General features: G+C 36.4%; 1 protein-coding gene across 1 annotated transcript; it reads left to right on the plus strand.

Annotated features, from left to right (window-relative positions):
* The first annotated feature begins 17,635 nt into the window (after positions 1-17,635).
* On the plus strand, positions 17,636-18,620 carry LOC122195208 (ras-related protein RABA1f). Its single transcript, XM_042896788.2, has 3 exons — positions 17,636-17,856; positions 18,355-18,412; positions 18,495-18,620. Exons 1-3 carry the CDS (start codon positions 17,636-17,638, stop codon positions 18,618-18,620), a joined length of 405 nt encoding a protein of 134 aa, XP_042752722.2.
* The last annotated feature ends 2,053 nt before the right edge of the window (positions 18,621-20,673 follow it).

Consider the following 20,673-nt stretch of genomic DNA (forward strand, 5'->3'; position numbering starts at 1 on the left):
ACTTCTTGGTTTTTTTCATGCAAAATCATCTATTTAATTTTCTCTACCTCTTCGATGCTATGCCTTTCCACAACAATAATCAACGAGCACTTATCCAAGACATCAACGTCAAACATTATTGTATACCATGGAAACTTTCTCATGATGATAGCTGCTCCCTTCTTGTTCATAATCTCTAAAATTCTCTATTTTTTTTTATTTCTCCCTCGTTGAAGTAAGAGAATGTGAAACTGAATGGACAGATCCTTAAAACCGATATGTGTGAAGAGGAACAACTTGAAACTAAACGGATGAAACTCGTCCTCAAGCCTCGACATAGCCAACTACAACGCGTTCGAAGCTCGATCCATTACCTCATTGATTTTCTATGATCGATTGTTCATATTTTTTGGTGGATATCGATTTCATTAGGCTAATTATGTAAGGAAGAATCAGAAGAAATAACAATCAGGTTGGATTTGTGATTAGCTTATGGGTTTTCTGAAGAACCCCATAAGGAATTTCGTTAGTTCATCTCATCTGATAAGATCTGGATTGGAGAAGAAATTAAGATAGTTGAATTTGCGTCTTTATTTGAGCTTATGAGAAGTGGACCAAAACCCAAAAAAAAAATGCACACCATAGGGACCATTTTTTGCAGTTTTGTCGTATTGAAACTAAATCTATGTCTATGTTCTGGACCAAGCTGGACCCACCATATCATAGGCATTGTGCAAATATAGAAAAAGGCCCCCTAAATGATGAATTTTCTTATATTTTAACAATAGTTAGTATATAGTAGAGAGTACAAGTTAAAAACCCGAGATTCGAACTTTGATTAATTAGCTAAAGGAAACACCTTTGTGAATCCATCTTGCTAACATTTATAATGTAGCACCTGGTTCCTGGTGTGTATTCTTGGTTATTAAATATCCTTATATTGCATGATTAACCTTGGACTCGGCGAGTTGAAGGACTAACTCGCCGAGTAGAAGCGGGACTAGACGCGGGATCTACTCAGTCTACTCGGCGAGTAGGTCCGAGGGACTCGGCGAGTAGACCCTGTCTGGACTTAAACCCTAACCCGGGTGTTTGCACCCTATTTAAACGATCTAACCCAGCCTCCATTTCCCCTAGCACTCCCAGAGATCTGTAGAATGAAACCCTAGCCCCTTTTGTGTCCTTGTGGGTGATTTTTAGCATTTTGAAGGTGGTTTGGAGCTTGGGAGAAGAAGGAGAAGGTTGGAGAGTGCAAGAAGGGAAGAAGATCCGGAATCTACTCTGTGAAGGGCTTCTATTCAGGTAGAAAAGTTCCTACCTTGATCATTAGTTCATTGAGTCCCCTTTTTGTCCCTAAAAAGAGGTTGTAAGCCCTAAGAACCTAAATCTCTATGTGTCTATGGTTAATGTTCTGCAAGGACTTCAGATTTGGACCTTTTGGATATCCTAGTAGCATAAAGTCTCTGTTGTTGAGGTGATTGAGGTCCCCATTGAGTTTTGGACCTCTTAAAGAGCTTGGAATTGCATGTTTGAGCTCATAAGGCCATGCATGCACGTAAAGTTTGCAACTTTACATGGTAAATGAGCCCTAGGACTTTGGATATGTGGTTTTGAAGTGTTGCATGTCCAAGATCTGGCCTATTCAGGGAATGGGTTGAAGGACTCGGCGAGTCCCAAAGTGGAACTCGGCGAGTTCTATGAAGATGGTCGTCGACTCGGCGAGTTTGAAGAACAACTAGGCGAGTCCTATGAAGATTGCCTGGAGCTCGCTGAGTAGTTCCTCAAACTCGGCGAGTCATATGAACATCCACAGATCACGAGGGGTTTAAGCATCGAAGGCTCAACCCTTCGTACCTGTGCGCGGAATTAACTGTGTAACGTAGTCCCGAAACCCCAAACCCTTGTATGGGGTGTTCTGGTGTGGATTGAAAGCGAGCAGGGGATCTGCTCGAGGAACTCGGCGAGTTGCTCGAGGAACTCGGCGAGTTGGGACTCGAGTCAACCCCATAGTCCGGGGTAGCGAGTCAAGGGTGACTCAGTGAGTGGGGAGAGGGACCTGGTGAGTGGACCAGATCAGTAAGGGATGGACTCGGCGAGTCCAGTCAACTGGAAGTTGACCTTGACCTGGACTTGACTTGGTAAGGGGTAAAAAGGGTCATTTTACCCTAAGAACATCTAGCGGTGTTTGATTGATCGTTTTGTGGGAATTATAGCCGGGGGACGTCCGGAGCAGCAGCAGCAGCAGTAGACAGTCAAGTCCCACACAGACCAGCAACCTTTTTGAGGTGAGTTGCCTTCCAGTAGCGGTGGGTCTACGGCCACAATGCCGGCCCTCTAGTAGGAGTTGTATGTAGATGTTTGTCTCTGTGATATTCATCTAGGGGTTACTACTACCTGTGTTATGTTTATGTGCTAATATGATATGATGCTATGTGTTAGTAGTGGCAGGGGAGATAGTCCCCAAGATATCCAGTCGATAGGGCCGAAGGGGTAGTTATACCTAGTCATGCTAGTTGGATTCTGATATTGTGATATGTGCTATGTGGTAGTAGTAGAGGGGGAGAGATAGTCTCCGGTATCCGGTCGAGAGGACCGAAGGGGAGGCCAGCACCCAGATATGCTAGGCAGTATCCGGTCGAGAGGACCGAAGGGGAGGCCAGCACCCAGATATGCTTGGCAATATCCGGTCGAGAGGACCGAAGGGGAGGCCAGCACCCAGATATGCTAGGCAGTATCCGGTCGAGAGGACCGAAGGGGAGGCCAGCACCCAGATATGCTTGGCAATATCCGGTCGAGAGGACCGAAGGGGAGGCCAGCACCCAGATATGCTTGGCAATATCCGGTCGAGAGGACTGAAGGGGAGGCCAGCACCCAGATATGCTTGGCAATAACCGGTCGAGAGGACCGAAGGGGTAGGTCAGGCACCCAGATATGCCTGACAATATTTGTGTGTTATGTTATTATTGTGGTGTGTGGTATGGTGGGGGAACTCACTAAGCTTTGTGCTTACGTTTTTCAGTTGTTGTTTCAGGTACCTCTTCAGCCAAGGAGAAGGAGCAGGCGCGGTAGCGACTCATCACACACACTCTTGTTTCCGCAGTTATGAGTTTATTCTGGGATTGACACTCTGATATTCTGGTTGTTTAAATGATGGTGGATTTCAATTTGGTTTTCTATGTGAATTGGTTTAAATCAAACAATGTTTTAATTATTAATGCTTTTTACGTGATGTGTTATAACGAAATTTTGGACGTGAAATTCGGGTCGTTACAAGTTGGTATCAGAGCCCTGGTTTGAGGGATTCGTACACACCTTCGGGGGTGTCTGAACTCAAATCGAGGGATTAAAAGATTTTCTATAAGAAAATGTTTTCTAAAAATTGAGAAAAGAGTTTCGAGAAAGAACGAAGTGTGTGATGTGCGCGACCGGCCGAGCTCAAGTAAGTATTCCCCAAAGTACCCATACGAGTTTATGTTATGTTTATCAGCTTTTGTAGAACAGCATGCTAGAATAGGACTAAGTATTCCCCAAAGTACCATGCGGATCACGGATGGCCGACAGGGCAAGGCAGAGGCTCCAGTGGTGAGGAGCCGAGCGTTTCAGCTGACTACCGAGGAGGCACGCGTCGCACCCAATGTGGTGACGGGATCGTTCCATGTGAACAGCATCCCAGTTCAGGTGTTGTTCGACTCGGGTGCGTCCCGATCATTTGTTTCCCTTGCACTTAGCAAGAAGTTTCAGGAGTCTTCGGGCGAGTTAGATTGCCCTTTAGAGGTAGAGATTGCTGATGATCGATCGGTGCGGGCATCGATGGTATTTCGAGATTGCATACTGCGTTTTTTTGAGGAGTGTTACTTGGTAGACTTGGTTCTCATTCCGCTGCGTGGGAACAAGGTGATTATAGGCATGGATTGGTTGAGCCCTAATGGGGCAGTGATAGATTGCGCGCAACAGCTAGTGCGAGTCAGTACCCCAGGAGGGGGAGAGTTAGTAATTCATGGAGAGAGGCCACATGGCGGACCCACTGTATGTTCAGCAGCGAGGGCTAGGCGCTATCTTCAGCAGGGATGCACAGGATATGTCGCGTATGTGATGGATACCCGAGAGGCGGGTAAGACGACAATGAGCGAGGTTCCGGTGGTTCGAGATTTTGCAGATGTTTTCCCGGAGGAGCTTCATGGGATACCTCCGGAGCGACATGTGGAGTTCAAGATTGACCTCGTTCCTGGTGCAGCTCCAATAGCCAAGGCACCATATCGGTTGGCTCCTCCTGAGATGCAGGAGTTGTCTACGCAGCTGCAGGAGCTGATAGACAAGGGATTTATTCGTCCGAGTAGTTCACCCTGGGGAGCCCCGATCCTGTTTGTGAAGAAGAAGGATGGGTCGCACCGGATGTACATAGACTATCGGGAGCTGAATAAGGTAACGGTGAAGAACCGTTACCCACTCCCGAGGATTGATGATCTCTTTGACCAGCTTCAGGGAGCGTCTTGGTTTTCCAAGATCGATTTGCGTTCGGGATACCATCAGATGAGGGTCAGGGAGGAGGATGCGTCGAAGACCGCGTTTCGGACGCGCTATGGCCACTATGAGTTCGTGGTGATGTTGTTTGGGCTCACCAATGCTCCTGCCGCGTTCATGGACCTCATGAACCGCGTATGCAGACCGATGCTGGATCGGTCTGTGATAGTCTTTATCGATGACATCTTGGTTTATTCCAAGACCCAGTAGGAGCATGAGAAGCATCTGAGAGAGGTGTTGGAGACCCTGAGGAGGGAGAGCTTGTATGCCAAGTTCTCCAAGTGTGAGTTTTGGTTGCGCGAGGTGCAATTTCTCGGACACCTCGTCAACCAGAACAGGATTCTGGTCGATCTGGCCAAGGTCGAGGCCGTGATGAGATGGAGGTTCCAAAGTCTCCATCTGAGATTCGGAGTTTTCTGGGACTAGCAGGCTACTATCGGAGGTTTACTTAGGATTTCTCCAAGATAGTCGTACCCCTGACGCGGCTGACGAAGAAAGTCGTGGTCTTTCGGTGGGGACCCGAGCAGCAGGCTGCATTTGAGACGCTGAGACAGAGACTGTGCGAGGCGCCGATCTTAGCCCTGCCAGAGGGCGTAGAGGATTTTGTGGTATACTGCGACGCGTCCATTTCTGGTCTGGGCGCGGTACTGATGCAGAGGGGGCATGTCGTTGCCTACGCTTCGAGGCAGCTCAAGCCTCACGAGGCGAACTACCCGACGCATGATTTGGAGTTGGGGCGGTGGTTTTTGCCCTTAAGATTTGGCGGCATTACCTCTACGGGGTTCGATGTACCATCTACAAGGACCACAAGAGTTTGAGGTACCTCATGGATCAGCCAAATCTGAATATGAGGCAACGTCGGTGGTTGGACGTGGTAAAGGATTATGATTGCGAGATCCTCTACCACCCGGGGAAGGCCAATGTGGTGGCCGATGTGCTTAGCCGCAAGGCGGCGCCGATCAGGGACGTATGCATGAGGATGACCGTGGTGACCCCCCTGTTGGAGTGAATTCGGGAGGCTCAACAGGAGGCTATCAAGGAGGAGCATCGGAAGAGCGAGCGTGTGGTGGGTCAGGTTTCCTCCTTCGATTATGATAGCCGAGGGCTATTGACACTACACCGTAGGGTGTGGGTGCCGTATCACGGAGGCGTGCGCCAGATTTTGATGGAGGAGGCGCACAAGTCCCGATTCTCTATTCATCCCGGGGCGACGAAGATGTATAGGGATCTTCGTCTAGATTATTGGTGGCCCTGCATGAAGCGGGATGTGGCATGGTACATGGAGCGGTGCTTGACCTGCAGGAAGGTCAAGGCCGAACATCAGAGACTGCATGGCAAGATGCAACCATTAGATATTCCACTGTGGAAATGGGAAGATATCACGATGGATTTTATCACGAAACTTCCCAGGACCGCGCGTGGAGTGGATTCGATTTGGGTCATCGTGGATCGATTGACCAAGAGTGCTCACTTTATCCCGATTCAGGAGAGCATATCGGCCAAGAAATTGGCTGACATCTATATCAGGGAGATCGTGGCACGGCACGGGGTGCCAGTACCGGTTATCTCGGACAGGGATATGCGTTTTACTTCCAGATTTTGGAAGAGATTTCATGACGAGTTGGGCACTCGTTTTCATTTTAGCACCGCCTTTCACCCGCAGATGGATGGTCAGAGCGAGCGGACTATCCAGACCTTGGAGGATATGTTGCGGGCGTACGTGTTAGACTTCGGTGGTAGCTGGGATACCTATCTTCCCTTGGCCGAGTTCTCCTACAACAACAGCTACCACGCGAGTATCGACCGCCCTCCATTCGAGATGTTGTATGGACGAAGGTGCAGGACCCCGATATGCTGGGGTGAAGTTGGCCAGAGAGTCATGGGGAGCACCGAAATGGTGCTCAAGACGACCGAGAGGATCCAGCAGGTTCGGAGCAGGCTTCAGACTTCTCAGAGTCGACAGAAGAGTTACGCCAACAAGCGTCGATCCGACTTGGAGTTCCAAGTCAGGGATATGGTTCTCCTGAAGGTGTCGCCTTGGAAAGGCGTCATTCGATTCAGGAAGCGGGGCAAGTTGGGCCCGAGATTCATCAGACCGTTCAGGGTCGTAGCCCGGGTGGGCAAGGTGGCGTATAGGCTGGATCTGCCAGTCCAGCTCAGCCAGATCCACATCACTTTCCATGTTTCTCAGCTGCGGAAGTGCCTAGTAGACGATTCAGCAGTAGTGCCTTTAGAGGATATTCAGGTTGATGACAGCCTGAACTACATTGAGCGCCCAGTCGCAATCCTCGATAGGAAGTCGAAGGATTTGAGGAGCAAGAGGGTGGAGCTAGTAAAGGTGCAATGGCAGCACCGCAAGGGTTCGGAATGGACTTGGGAGCCAGTGGACGAGATGATGGAGCATTATCCCGAGCTGTTTCAGGATCGAGCAGCAGACTTCGAGGACGAAGTCTAAAATAAGTGGGGGAGATTTGTAGCACCTGGTTCCTGGTATATATTCTTGGTTATTAAATCTCCTTATATTGCATGATTAACCTTGGACTCGGCGAGTTGAAGGACTAACTCGCCGAGTAGAAGCGGGACTAGACGCGGGATCTACTCGGTCTACTCGGCGAGTAGGTCTGAGGGACTCGGCGAGTAGACCCTGTCTGGACTTAAACCCTAACCCAGGTGTTTGCACCCTATTTAAACGATCTAACCCAGCCTCCATTTCCCCTAGCACTCCTAGAGATCTGTAGAATGAAACCCTAGCCCCTTTTGTGTCCTTGTGGGTGATTTTTAGCATTTTGAAGGTGGTTTGGAGCTTGGGAGAAGAAGGAGAAGGTTGGAGAGTGCAAGAAGGGAAGAAGATCCGGAATCTACTCTGTGAAGGGCTTCTATTCAGGTAGAAAAGTTCCTACCTTGATCATTAGTTCATTGAGTCCCCTTTTTGTCCCTAAAAAGAGGTTTTAAGCCCTAAGAACCTAAATCTCTATGTGTCTATGGTTAATGTTTTGCAAGGACTTCGGATTTGGACCTTTTGGACATCCTAGTAGCATAAAGTCTCTGTGGTTGAGGTGATTGAGGTCCCCATTGAGTTTTGGACCTCTTAAAGAGCTTGGAATAGCATGCTTGAGCTCATAGGGCCATGCATGCACGTAAAGTTTGCAACTTTACATGGTAAATGAGCCTTAGGACCTTGGATATGTGGTTTTGAAGTGTTGCATGTCCCAGATCTAGCCTACTCAGGGAATGGGTCGAAGGACTCGGCGAGTCCCAAAGTGGAACTCGACGAGTTCTATGAAGATGTTCGTCGACTCGGCGAGTTTGAAGAACAACTCGGCGAGTCCTATGAAGATTGCCTGGAGCTCGCCGAGTAGTTCCTCAAACTCGGCGAGTCATATGAACATCCACAGATCACGAGGGGTTTAAGCATCGAAGGCTCAACCCTTCGTACCTGTGCGCGGAATTAACTGTGTAACGTAGTCCCGAAACCCCAAACCCTTGTATGGGGTGTTCTGGTGTGGATTGAAAGCGAGCAGGGGATCTGCTCGAGGAACTCGGCGAGTTGGGACTCGAGTCGGCCCCATAGTCCCGGGTAGCGAGTCAAGGGTGACTCAGTGAGTGGGGAGAGGGACCTGGTGAGTGGGATCGGATCAGTAAGGGATGGACTCTGCGAGTTGCTCGCGGACTCGGCGAGTCCAGTCAACTGGAAGTTGACCTTGACCTGGACTTGACTTGGTAAAGGGTAAAAAGGGTCATTTTACCCTAAGAACATCTAGCGGTGTTTGACTGATCGTTTTGTGGGAATTATAGCCGGGGGACGTCCGGAGCAGCAGCAGCAGCAATAGACAGTCAAGTCCCACACAGACCAGCAGCCTTTTCGAGGTGAGTTGCCTTCCAGTAGCGGTGGGTCTACGGCCACAATGCCGGCCCACCAGTAGGAGTTGTATGTAGATGTTTGTCTCTGTGATATTCATCTAGGGGTTACTACTACCTGTGCTATGTTTATGTGCTAATATGATATGATGCTATGTGTTAGTAGTGGCAGGGGAGATAGTCCCCAAGATATCCGGTCGATAGGGCCGAAGGGGTAGTTATACCCAATCATGCTAGTTGGATTCTGATATTGTGATATGTGCTATGTGGTAGTAGTAGTGGGGGAGAGATAGTCTCCAGTATCCGGTCGAGAGGACCGAAGGGGAGGCCAGCACCCAGATATGCTAGGCAGTATCGGGTCGAGAGGACCGAAGGGGAGGCCAGCACCCAGATATGCTAGGCAGTATCCGGTCGAGAGGACCGAAGGGGAGGCCAGCACCCAGATATGCTTGGCAATATCCGGTCAAGAGGACCGAAGGGGAGGCCAGCACCCATATATGCTAGGCAGTATCCGATCGAGAGGACCGAAAGGGAGGCCAGCACCCAGATATGCTTGGCAATATCCGGTCGAGAGGACCGAAGGGGAGGCCAACACCCAGATATGCTTGGCAATACCCGGTCGAGAGGACCGAAGGGGTAGGTCAGGCACCCAGATATGCCTGACAATATATTTGTGTTATGTTATTATTGTGGTATGTGGTACGGTGGGGGAACTCACTAAGCTTCGTGCTTACGTTTTTTAGTTGTTGTTTCAGGTATCTCTTCAGCCAAGGGGAAGAAGCAGGCGCGGTAGCGGCTCATCACACACACTCTTGTTTCCGCAGTTATGAGTTTATTATGGGATTGACACTCTGATATTCTGGTTGTTTAAATGATGGTGGATTTCAATTTGGTTTTCGATGTGAACTGGTTTAAATCAAACAATGTTTTAATTATTAATGCTTTTTACGTAATGTGTTATAACGAAATTTTTGGATGTGAAATTCGGGTCGTTACATATAAACTAAACTAAATATATTTTCTTTATATTTAAATAATTATTGTGAAAATGAGCCCCAATTTTTGCAGGGTCATGTGCATCGCACACCCTATATACCTTTAGGGTAGGCCCTATAAAGGACTCATGTTGAAAGTGAAATTATACTTGGTTTCTTTTGTCATTTAGTTTTTACAAATTGCGTGATACAATTTTTTCGGTTTGGTATATAACACAAAAACACACGGCATCACAAATATTCAGTTTTTTTATTGTATAGTTAAAAGTAACATTAAATCGAAATTATATTTAGGTTTATTCATGCACAAGCCACATGTGGATTTTATTAAGTAATGTGCTTCTAATTGATGTTTATCTTGTTTTATTATTTAGAATACATGTAATTATACATACCAACTTAATGTAAGAATTATTATTTCATAGTTGATTTCAATAACAAAATCATTTTCAACAACATATATTTGTCAAAATTTTAACTACATGATTTTAACATGTGCAACGCGTACACATTTGTCTTGTATATTATAATTAATGTCATTTTACTTTCATTATATTTAACTTTCAACCTCATTTAATTTATTAAATATAAAATATTATCATATTAATTGTGTTAAATGCAAAAGCTAAATTAAAATTTTGAAGTATCAATAAAATTTGTTAATTTAAATACAATAAATGCAAAATGTATGTGAATATACAAAATAAATTTAAAATATATTCAAATATTTTTTTCAAAATAATTAAAAATGTTTAAATGTGTTCAATGTAAAACCTAAAAATTGAAATGTCAAATTAACTAAAGATATTCAAAAATTGTTTTTATAATAACTTATTTTTGTTTAATATGTATTTAAATCAATTAACAATAATAATTAAAGTAGCATAAAATTATAAATTATATTACATTATCTTAGAAACAAGCCACGAGTAGAGACTGTAGAATGATATGATTATAATATCGTTCAAAATAATTATAATCTTATTTATCAAGTTAGTATACTCATTTTGATCTCATAGAATGTTAATAACATATTGTTTTCAATAAATAGTATTTGTCAAATATTTAATTACATAATTTTATTCTGAGTAATGTCCGAATATTTGTCTAATTTATATCTATATTCACATATATATCTTTACAACTCTTATAATAGAAGTCAAATAAATATGTAGCTCAAGATAACTCTTTTATTTTAATTAGTTTATTAAAAATAGATATTAAGTATTACAACTCAAAAAACTCTTTCATTTAAGTTACTACCAAATGAAACATATATAACATATAGCCAATTAGTATTTGCAACACTAATACTTGTATCTTGCTAGAATCAAAGTTAAGTCAATTAGTATTTGCAACACTAATACTTGTATCTTGCTAGAATCAAAGTTAAGCCAATTAGTATTTGCAACACTAGTACTTGTATCTTACTAGAATCAAAGTTAATGGAACATGATGATCATGACCATCACCTTAATTACCTTCATTAACATCTTCAAGGTAACAAATTTACAGAATATAAAAGTATATTATATATGTTTTTTATACAAAGTCATAGCATCATGTATAGAATACAGAGGGCAAATGTCATATTAGCCCATCAAACTTTTCATGTTTATTTTAAAAGGTCACCAAAATTTTTTTGTTTGTACATTTAGGGAATAAACTATCGTTTGACCTGTTAAAAAGGTCACTTGACCCACTATAACAGGTTTTAATCTCTCATACTGCTAGTCTCATCTCCTCCAACCTCCTCTCACTATAATAGTTTTTCCCTCTCCAAACTTATCCCTAAAACTAAATGCAAGTACTTCAAGTTTTAGAATCATTTCGTGGTGAATCGGAACAATCCAATACATCTTCTTTGTGAATCGGCACACTAGAAACGCAAATCGGAGCACCAGAAATGTGAATTGGAACAATCCAATTCATCTTCTTCGTGAATCGGCGTACCAGAAACGTGAATCGGTTCAGAGGCTCAAGAAGAACACGCCAACCCTTTTGCAGGGGCCACAAATGTGAAGGATCGTCTTGGTGTTGCCCCTGTTATTGGTGGGGCCGTCACCTGGATGGATCTTTGCTGCGGTGGGAGTGGGACCGATGATGAAAACGAGTATTTATCTAGAGTCAACTGGATGTATGGAAATGCCCTGATTGCCCAAGTATTAAACAGGTCTCATTCCAAACTTAAGCTCCTCAAGTTTGACATCAAAACAGGCAAAGCAAAAAGCATCTTTGTTGAAGAACACGACAAGTGGATCAATCTGCATGATTGCTTCACACATTCGGATAAAGGAAGCGGGTTTTTATGGGCCAGTGAAATAACTGGATATAGTAAGGGATTTGCTTAATGCCCAATTAATATCATGTATTCAATTGAATAGAATGTCAAGAACATAATTAGGTTTTCCCTTTAATAATTCTGCTTTTCTCCTCTATTCATACATAATGATTGCTAAAATTAAGCTATTCTAGTTAATGGGTTTGCGGTAAAGGATTAACAGTTAACGGGGGAAATAATAAATGCATAAAGGTGTTAGAAAAAAAGAGATATAAGAATTGCATAGAAGGTGTTCGACAAAATGCTTGAAAGAATAATTTGGCCTACATCAAACCTCTTAAGTGTTAAGCCTATTTATCAAGTATACGTCACCACATTTTACCTGGTTACCCGGTATCGGGTCAAATAAGGACCTTTTAAAACGGTAAATTCGGACTTTGTTCCCTAAATGAACAAAAAAAAAAGTTTGGCGACCTTTTAAAACAAACACGATAAGTTTGATGGGCTAATATAATATTTGCCCGAATACAAATCAGTAAGCAATCATTGTGTCAATATGGTCGTTAAGGAATTTGAATATATCTCACATTTAAATGATCATTTGTTATTTATATAAAAAGATTCCACATACATATGATATTTATACCAAAATTTTCTTATTTCTAATTTAAAATCATACAAATGCTGCTTGTGTATTTTTTTCGTCTATCAATCACACATTATTCATGAAGAATTGTTATTATTTTTTTTATACGGTTGAGACTATTCCTTTTAATTTTAACAAGCATATATGATCATGAACATGAGTGTAATGTTATTGGTTCGGTCAAATCAATTTTTGTAATTATTTTCGTATTAGTATAATATGAACATTTTTTCAAAACTAATGTTACCGATACATCATCAACTACTTTTTTTTAAATGGTAAATTTTATAAATGGTCATCCGACTAACAAATAACTAGCCGGGAACAATCAAACCAAAAAAAAACAAAATACAATTACAGATACAACAGATTACGTATAAATACATTTATATATATATATATATATATATATATATATATATATATATATATAATATTTATACATGCTTTTTTTAATATTATTAATAATAACAATTTAAAAAATAATATATTTATTTACATTTTCAATCAAAATAATAAAAATAAAAATAAAAGTTTTTATAGAAAAAATCTCAATATTTTGGATCAGTTTAAGAAATAGTCGTGAATTAATTTGTTATCGACTGAACCCGAAAAAAAAATATCATAATGCAACCTTTACTGGTTTTTATAACTTTTTTATAAAAAAAATAATAATAATTTAAGACTATTTCATAAACTGATCTAAAATATTAAGATTTTTCTATTTTTTTTAATTTAATACATAGTATTGTTGATGAACTTGAAAAATCTTGTAGAACCAAATTATAAGTTTAAATTTAGTATATGTATGTTTGTTTTATTATTTATACCGATTATTACAATAAAGAATAAAGAAAATGATATGATGGAACATGTCGTCGTTTTTACTTCTTTTATTACTACAAATTAGTATAAAAAGTTTCAATTACTTTATAACTTATTTATTTATATTTTTAATAGAAAATATATTATATTCCAAGTTAAAAAAATACCTAGAGTTTTTGAAACATTAAAATTTGATATATAAAAGTTTAAAAATTGTTTTTAAAATAATATGCCTGCTTTAAATATATTACAATTGCATATTTATTGTTTTTATAATTGTTGGTATGATAAAAATGAGCATACAGATTTTTAATTATAATATAAAACTTTTTAATTATTTCATACTTTATTTATTTTTTAATAATAAAATAATACTATATTGCAAATTAAAAAAACTAAGAATTTTACTAAACATTATCATTTGTTATTTAAGAAGTTGTCAATGTTTTTCATTTATTTATATCATGTAAATATAAACAATTTACTCATATTAATTTTTAATCAAAATTTCCGCATAATTAAAATGAATATATACTTTTTAAAACTATATCATTATAAAGAGAAAAACATACTAAAACACTAAAAGGAAGGAACTTACACAACAAACAATGTCATACCATATATACCACATTTTTGCAGCTCCCACATCATTTTTTTTTTCTTACCCTACAAAACTGGGAGTTGTCATACCACACTTATCACACCCACTACAATACACATTTTGATACACAAAGCATTGCCTTTGAGGGGTATAATGTCTGGTAAAATCATGACGTGCAACATGCATACCGCGGTGGAACATGGAGGGTCGTTGTGGTGTTTACCACACAACACACTGGTCACATCACATCTTGTAATATACGGTATACCGGCAAGCGATATACGGTATACGATGCACCAAAGGGTCTTAAATAACTAATCACTTATGTTTTTAGGGGTTTTTTTGACTGATTGTTCCATAAACAAACATTTCCGGTTTCTATTTCTATGAACAACCAAATTAATAAGTATTTAAAAAATGTATGATGTAATATATCTAATTTAATTAATTTTATCTTATTCAATTAAGTGCCGTCGACATCAATTAATTAAAAACTCATTGAATGATATGATCATAAAAATAAGATACCTAAATTTATTAGTCGTCAATAGTTTTAAATAGTTATAAATGAAACAAATAAACTCATGCACACAAATTTATTGAGATAATGTTATTTACATGCATAAACATTTATATTTATATCTATATTTATTAAGATAATGTTATTCATATATCGATTTGAAACTACTATAAATTTTTAACTTTGAATTTTAATAATTTGATAAATATAAATTTTATCGTATTAATAACAAATTTTTTGAATTATTCATCTGATATATTTAATTTTTAATTTATAATGATAAATGCAAACCTAAATCAAAATTTTCAAATAATAATATAATATAATTAATTTGTTAATTTAAATATCATATTAAATACAAAACTTAAATGAAAATATCAAATAAACTTTAAATTTTTTTAGAGAATAATCTTCTAAAAAGTTAAAAAGGTTTAAATTTGTTTAATGTAAAACCAAATTTCAAATGTCAAATTAACTAAAATATATCCAAAAACTATTTTCTATAATATTTTAAAATTTTTCAAAAATGTTTTTTTTATCTAAATTAACAATAATAGTTAGACCTTACATAAATTATAAGTTATGTTATCAATTATATTATGTTACCTTATAAATAAGTGGATGTAGAGGCCATTGAGTGATGTAATTATTATTTTATATTTAAAATTAATAACATAATTATTTATAATACTATGTACTAGTTAAAACTTTAACTATATAATATTAGTATGCACAACGTGCAGAAATTCATCTAATACATTATAAAAAATGTCATTTTGTTTGTACCATATTCATTTGAAACTCTCCCCAGTCTTCAAATTTCGAACTAATATTATACTTACAGATTTGTATTGTTACTTCATCAGTGTAATATACTTATTAAAATATTCGCATATGTGTTTAGGCAAATAATATACCATTAATCATATATATATATATATATATATATATATATATATATATATATATGTGTGTGTGTGTGTGTGTGTGTGTGTGTACGTGTGCATGCGCATCTCTTGTAATAGAGATCATCCAAATCAATATGATTCGAATAAACCATTTCCTTTCTATCATATGAATTTGAAATTCACACTTTCAACCAATCAAAACATTATCACCTAAGAGTTTTTAGCTAATATCCTAAGTTTAATTAATTTGGAAAACAATAACTAAAAGATAATTTTATCTTAATACTATAACTCTTCAACTTTCAAGTAAGCTTATCAGTACTTATGAAAACAAACTTATATATATATATATATATATATATATATATATATATATATATATATATATATATATATATATATACACACACACACACTAGCCGTTAACCCGCGCAAAGCAACGGATGTGGATCAACAAAATGACATAAAAAATTTGTTAAACAAAATGACGAACAGATAGAGATTTCTTATACCTGGGCTAGGATTAAACGTAAGACATTTTTGGCCTTATTCGATTTTAATAGAAAGAAAAACAAAGGAGGAGGTAGCGAGCATGAGAGAGAACCAAGGTTTTGCGGTCAATGACAAGACATTCATGATAGACGAATGCTAGATCAATGCGTCTCTTCCAGTTTATAAGAAATGTTTTATAACGTGTACATCGTATTAGACCGATTCAAATGGATATGAAGAACACTTGGTCAAACTTTGACTCATTCAAAATCTTATCATCATCTTATTTGAGTTTTTCATTATTATTGACAGATTCAGTATTTAGCGATTCAATTGGATATAAGGAACACTTGGTCAAAGTTTGACCCATTCAAAATCTTATCATCATCATCTTATTTGACTTTTTCATAAATGTTGACTGGATAAGATTTAGTATTTACCGGTTCAATTGGATATGAGGAACACTTGGTCAAACTTTGACCCATTCAAAATCTTATCATCATCATCTTATTTGACTTTTTCATATTTAACCCATTCAATTTGAAGATAAGCTTAGAAGACCTATTCAAAATTTGTCTTTGACCGGATAAGATTTATTATTCTCCGATGCATAAAATTATTGTATATGATGCTTAAAAACTTCTACCTCTTAAAATTCAGCAAAATCTTGTAAATGCTTTTTAAAGTATATATATATATATATATATATATATATATATATATATATATATATATATATATATATATATATATATATATATATATATATATATATATATATATATATATATATATATATATATATATATATATACTAGCCGTTTACCCGCGCAAAGCGGCGGACGACAAATAGTTTGTTTCGACAATTAATTTCTTTTCGATGGAAAATGATTATTTTCAAGTCAATCATTAGTTTGTTTTAGAAAACATGTGATATTAAAAATAAAGAAAATTCATAAAATGACCAAATTATAGGGTGTTGAGTATTTATTTGGATGAAAAAAGATCTGGTCAAAACCTTGGAAGAGAAGATTTATAGGAGTTTGTTTAAATTTTAATATTATTTTATTAGTGATTAGTTGTACAATTAGCTTAGTGATTTGGACGTCTTAAAAAAATATTATTATTTTATTCAATCTATTTTTAGAAATAGTGAGATTTGTTTTATAAGATAGTATATATATATATATATATATATATATATATATATATATATATATATATATATATATATATATATATATATATATATATATATATATATATATATATATATTGAAACTGTTTTTATATTTTGTTTCGTTGATTAGCCAATTATCTTAAAATCATATTAATTTGGTTTTTTAATATATTAAACTTCTTTATTACTTTATTTTTAAATCTAACCGGTTAAACTCTAACACAACATATTAAATTTAATATTAGTTTAGATATATAGGTGTATGTAAAATATTATAAGTTTAATGTAATAACATTTGAAATAACTATATATTATATTTAGTTGATTAATTTAAAATAGAAAATATAAATTAAAATGGAAATTAAACTTTAAAAAATAATCCAAAGACAATATTTTAACTAGTTAAAAAAATTTAGACAAAACTTCAAAAATGGTCCCTGTGGTTTTTGAAAATATCAAGTTTAGTCCTTAAGTTCAAAAAACCTCACGGATCGTCCCTGTGGTTTCAAAACTTTTAACATTTGGTCCTTCCGGCTAACTCCGTTACCATTTAGCCGTTAAGTAAGGGGCATTTTTGGCATTTCACTACACAGGGACCATTTATGAGGTTTTCTATTACTTTTTTTAAATAAAAAATAAATAAAATTTAATATGCTTGGGTCTCTCTCTCTCTCTCTCTCTCTCTCTCGTGAATCTTGTCGACACGATTTCGATGATCTTCAGATAAACCCACAGAAGACTTGATAATTGTAGAAGCGGAGTAGTTTCATCTCAAATTGTTCTTCAGACACTGAAATTCGAAGCTAATTTTACATTTCTGTATCTAATCATGACGGCTTACAAAGCCGACGGTGACTACGGTTATCTGTTCAATTTAGTTTTGATCGGAGACTCTGGTGTCGGTAAATCGAACTTGCTTTCTAGATTTGCTAAGAACGAGTTCAATCTCGAATCAAAGTCAACTATCGACGTCGAATTCGCTACCAGAAGTATCCATGTTGATGATAAAATTGTCAAGGCTCAGATTTGGGATACTGTTGGACAAGAAAGGTTCGTTTCTCTCATGAACTTTTGCATCTGTGTATACCATGCATCTATGTATCCGTCTACAAGTTTGTTTTTTGTTTCAATGTTTGGAATCTTGGATTCATATGTAGAATAGTTCCTTATCACCAATCTCGTTGCGCACGGTGGCGGTCCTAAACTATTGAATATAGTCGTCTCTGTCGCTCCTTGTGGCCATTGTCTTCAGTTCCTCCAAGAACTTCGAGGAGTTTCCAAAACTCATATTGTAGTCATAGATCAACCACTAGAAAACCCTGATTACACATCTCTAGGAAACCTCGATTACAAACCCTCAATATATGCATCTTGACACCAGTAGGTTCTGTGGATAAATAAAGAGAATTACAAACCGATTTCATCGATCTTACCTAACCCGATTACAAATCGACTTCATTGGGTACCTACGTTTTTAAAAGGAGAAGAATGGAAGAGATAGCATACGTGATTGGAGGTTCTTGTTTAAATTCATGCTGTCCTTTACAGATCAATTCTCCAAAAGCATAGAAAGAATCTGGAAGCACTCAACATCCAAATGGGTATGGTGTGTATGTTCCTTTCGAAACTGGTCTGGTGTGGAGTCCGATAGCTGAGGAATGAATGCAAGATGCCAACATAAAATCTAGGTTGGGGGTCGATTCTTGAAGATGAAAGGTCTCGTTGAAGATAATATCACCACCATTGATCCTGATTTAGATAAAGGAAAATATGTAACCATTGTTCTTCCAGTAAATGGTAAAAAGACACAATGAGGAAGATAGGATTTTTAGTTGAACCTGAGCCATTGGAGGAATTACAAACTGATGAAGTTGAAAATTTTGGGGATTCTTCCTACACATGCTTCTGATTGGGTTTCTTCTTTTCCAACTGCACATGAAGTTGGGTATTCCTATGCTGCCATGGTTTTTTCCAACGAACATGAACAAAAACAGAGGTGTAGCAACCCTACTTGTATCCAGGTTCCGGCCAAGTCGATATGACCTGCTCCTCCACCTATACTTCGATTTTTTTTTGAAGATCCAAAAAGAAGGTGATGCTTCACCAGAAGAGCCGTCGACTGTATAGTTTCTTGATTCACGAGAGAGAGAGAGTGAGAGAGGGGTGAGAGAGAGAGAAAGAGGGTGGGACCCAAGCATATTAAATTTTATTTATTTTTTATTTAAAAAAAAGTAATAGAAAACCTCATAAATGGTCCCTGTGTAGTGAAATGCCAAAAATGCCCCTGACTTAACGGCTAAATGGTAACGGAGTTAGCCGGAAGGACCAAATGTTAAAAGTTTTGAAACCACAGGGACGATCCGTGAGGTTTTTTGAACTTAGGGACTAAACTTGATATTTTCGAAAACCACAGGGACCATTTTTGAAGTTTTGTCAAAAATTTAAATGCATTGTTAAATGTATAAGCTAGACTATATATATATATATATATATATATATATATATATATATATATATATATATATATATATATATATATATATATATAGTCTTTGGAAAATAAAAAAACCCTAAACAAGACCCTAAAAATCATAAAAATGCATAAAATAAAACTTAGAGATCACAAAACCTTTTTTTGAATTTTTTTATGAAAAAATTGCATGTTTTTAAATAAATTCGCCTGTTTTTTTTTTAAATTATTGATTTTTTTTCAGCGAATTTATTAAAAACTTGCGATTTTTTTATAAAAAAATAAAAAAAGTTTTGTAATCTATAAGTATTTTTTTATGTATTTTTATGATTTTTAGGGTTTTTTTGTTTTCCAAGTTATCCTTCCGTGTGTGTGTGTGTATATATATATATATATATATATATATATATATATATATATATATATATATATATATATATATATATATATATAAAGCTTAGTATCAACAGTAATAATCCATAGTAAAATAAATTAGAAATTACATATTGTTACATAATGTTAACTTAAACACATGGTTAATATTTAACAAATCATCATCATCATTGAAATTAAAAATTAAAATAAAAGATGGTTAAATAAATAATTTTTAAATTAATTGATAATAATAGCTAAAAATAACAATAAATTGATAACTATTTTTAATTTTATTCATGAGCAAGACACATGTCGGTACCATTAAGTAATTTATTCAAATAGATGTTTATCGTGTCATATTGTTCAAAATAGTTGTAGTTATATATCAACTTAGTGTAAAATTATTCAATAATATATTCTTTTTCAACAACATATTCTTTTCCAACAACATATCTTTAATGTCGACGGTATACTCTTTTTCAACAACATATATTTGTAAAAATAAATAAATAAATAAAACTACATATACATTTTTAAGACACACAACGAAGCATTCACTTAGTATATTTTTTATAAAATAAGTCATTTTCCTTGTACCATATTGATTTGAAAAATCATAACTTTTTAATTTTCAATTAGATATATTAATTTAAATAACATAAGTATGTTATTAAATGAAAAATATTATCATATTAACAATATACTTTTTGAATTATTAATATAATATGTTTAATTTGTCAAATTAAATATAATGTTAATTTTAAAATCTAAATGAAAATTTCAAACAAACTTAAAAAAATATATATTATTTGTTAAATAGTTAAAAAAAATTTACATGTTTTAAATATAAAACCTAAATCGACATGCCAAATCAAGTAAAAATAATATGAATACTAATTTTTTTTCTTACAAATACATGATTTTTAAAATTATTAACCATAATAATAATTTAAAGCAAATATACAATTATAATTTGTATTGTATTATTTTACTAACAATGATTGGTGTTTTAAATAATCATC

The sequence above is a fragment of the Lactuca sativa genome, chromosome 7, assembly GCF_002870075.4.
Source record: "Lactuca sativa cultivar Salinas chromosome 7, Lsat_Salinas_v11, whole genome shotgun sequence".
Classification (NCBI taxonomy): domain Eukaryota; kingdom Viridiplantae; phylum Streptophyta; class Magnoliopsida; order Asterales; family Asteraceae; genus Lactuca; species Lactuca sativa.

Excerpts from the sequence above, each read along its gene's own strand:
- LOC122195208 (XM_042896788.2), top strand. The coding sequence starts at position 17,636 with ATGACGGCTTACAAAGCCGACGGTGACTACGGTTATCTGTTCAATTTA. Across the intron at positions 17,857-18,354 it reads GATACTGTTGGACAAGAAAG|ATCAATTCTCCAAAAGCATA; the intron begins GTTCGTTTCTCT and ends TGTCCTTTACAG. Across the intron at positions 18,413-18,494 it reads TCAACATCCAAATGGGTATG|GTTGGGGGTCGATTCTTGAA; the intron begins GTGTGTATGTTC and ends CATAAAATCTAG.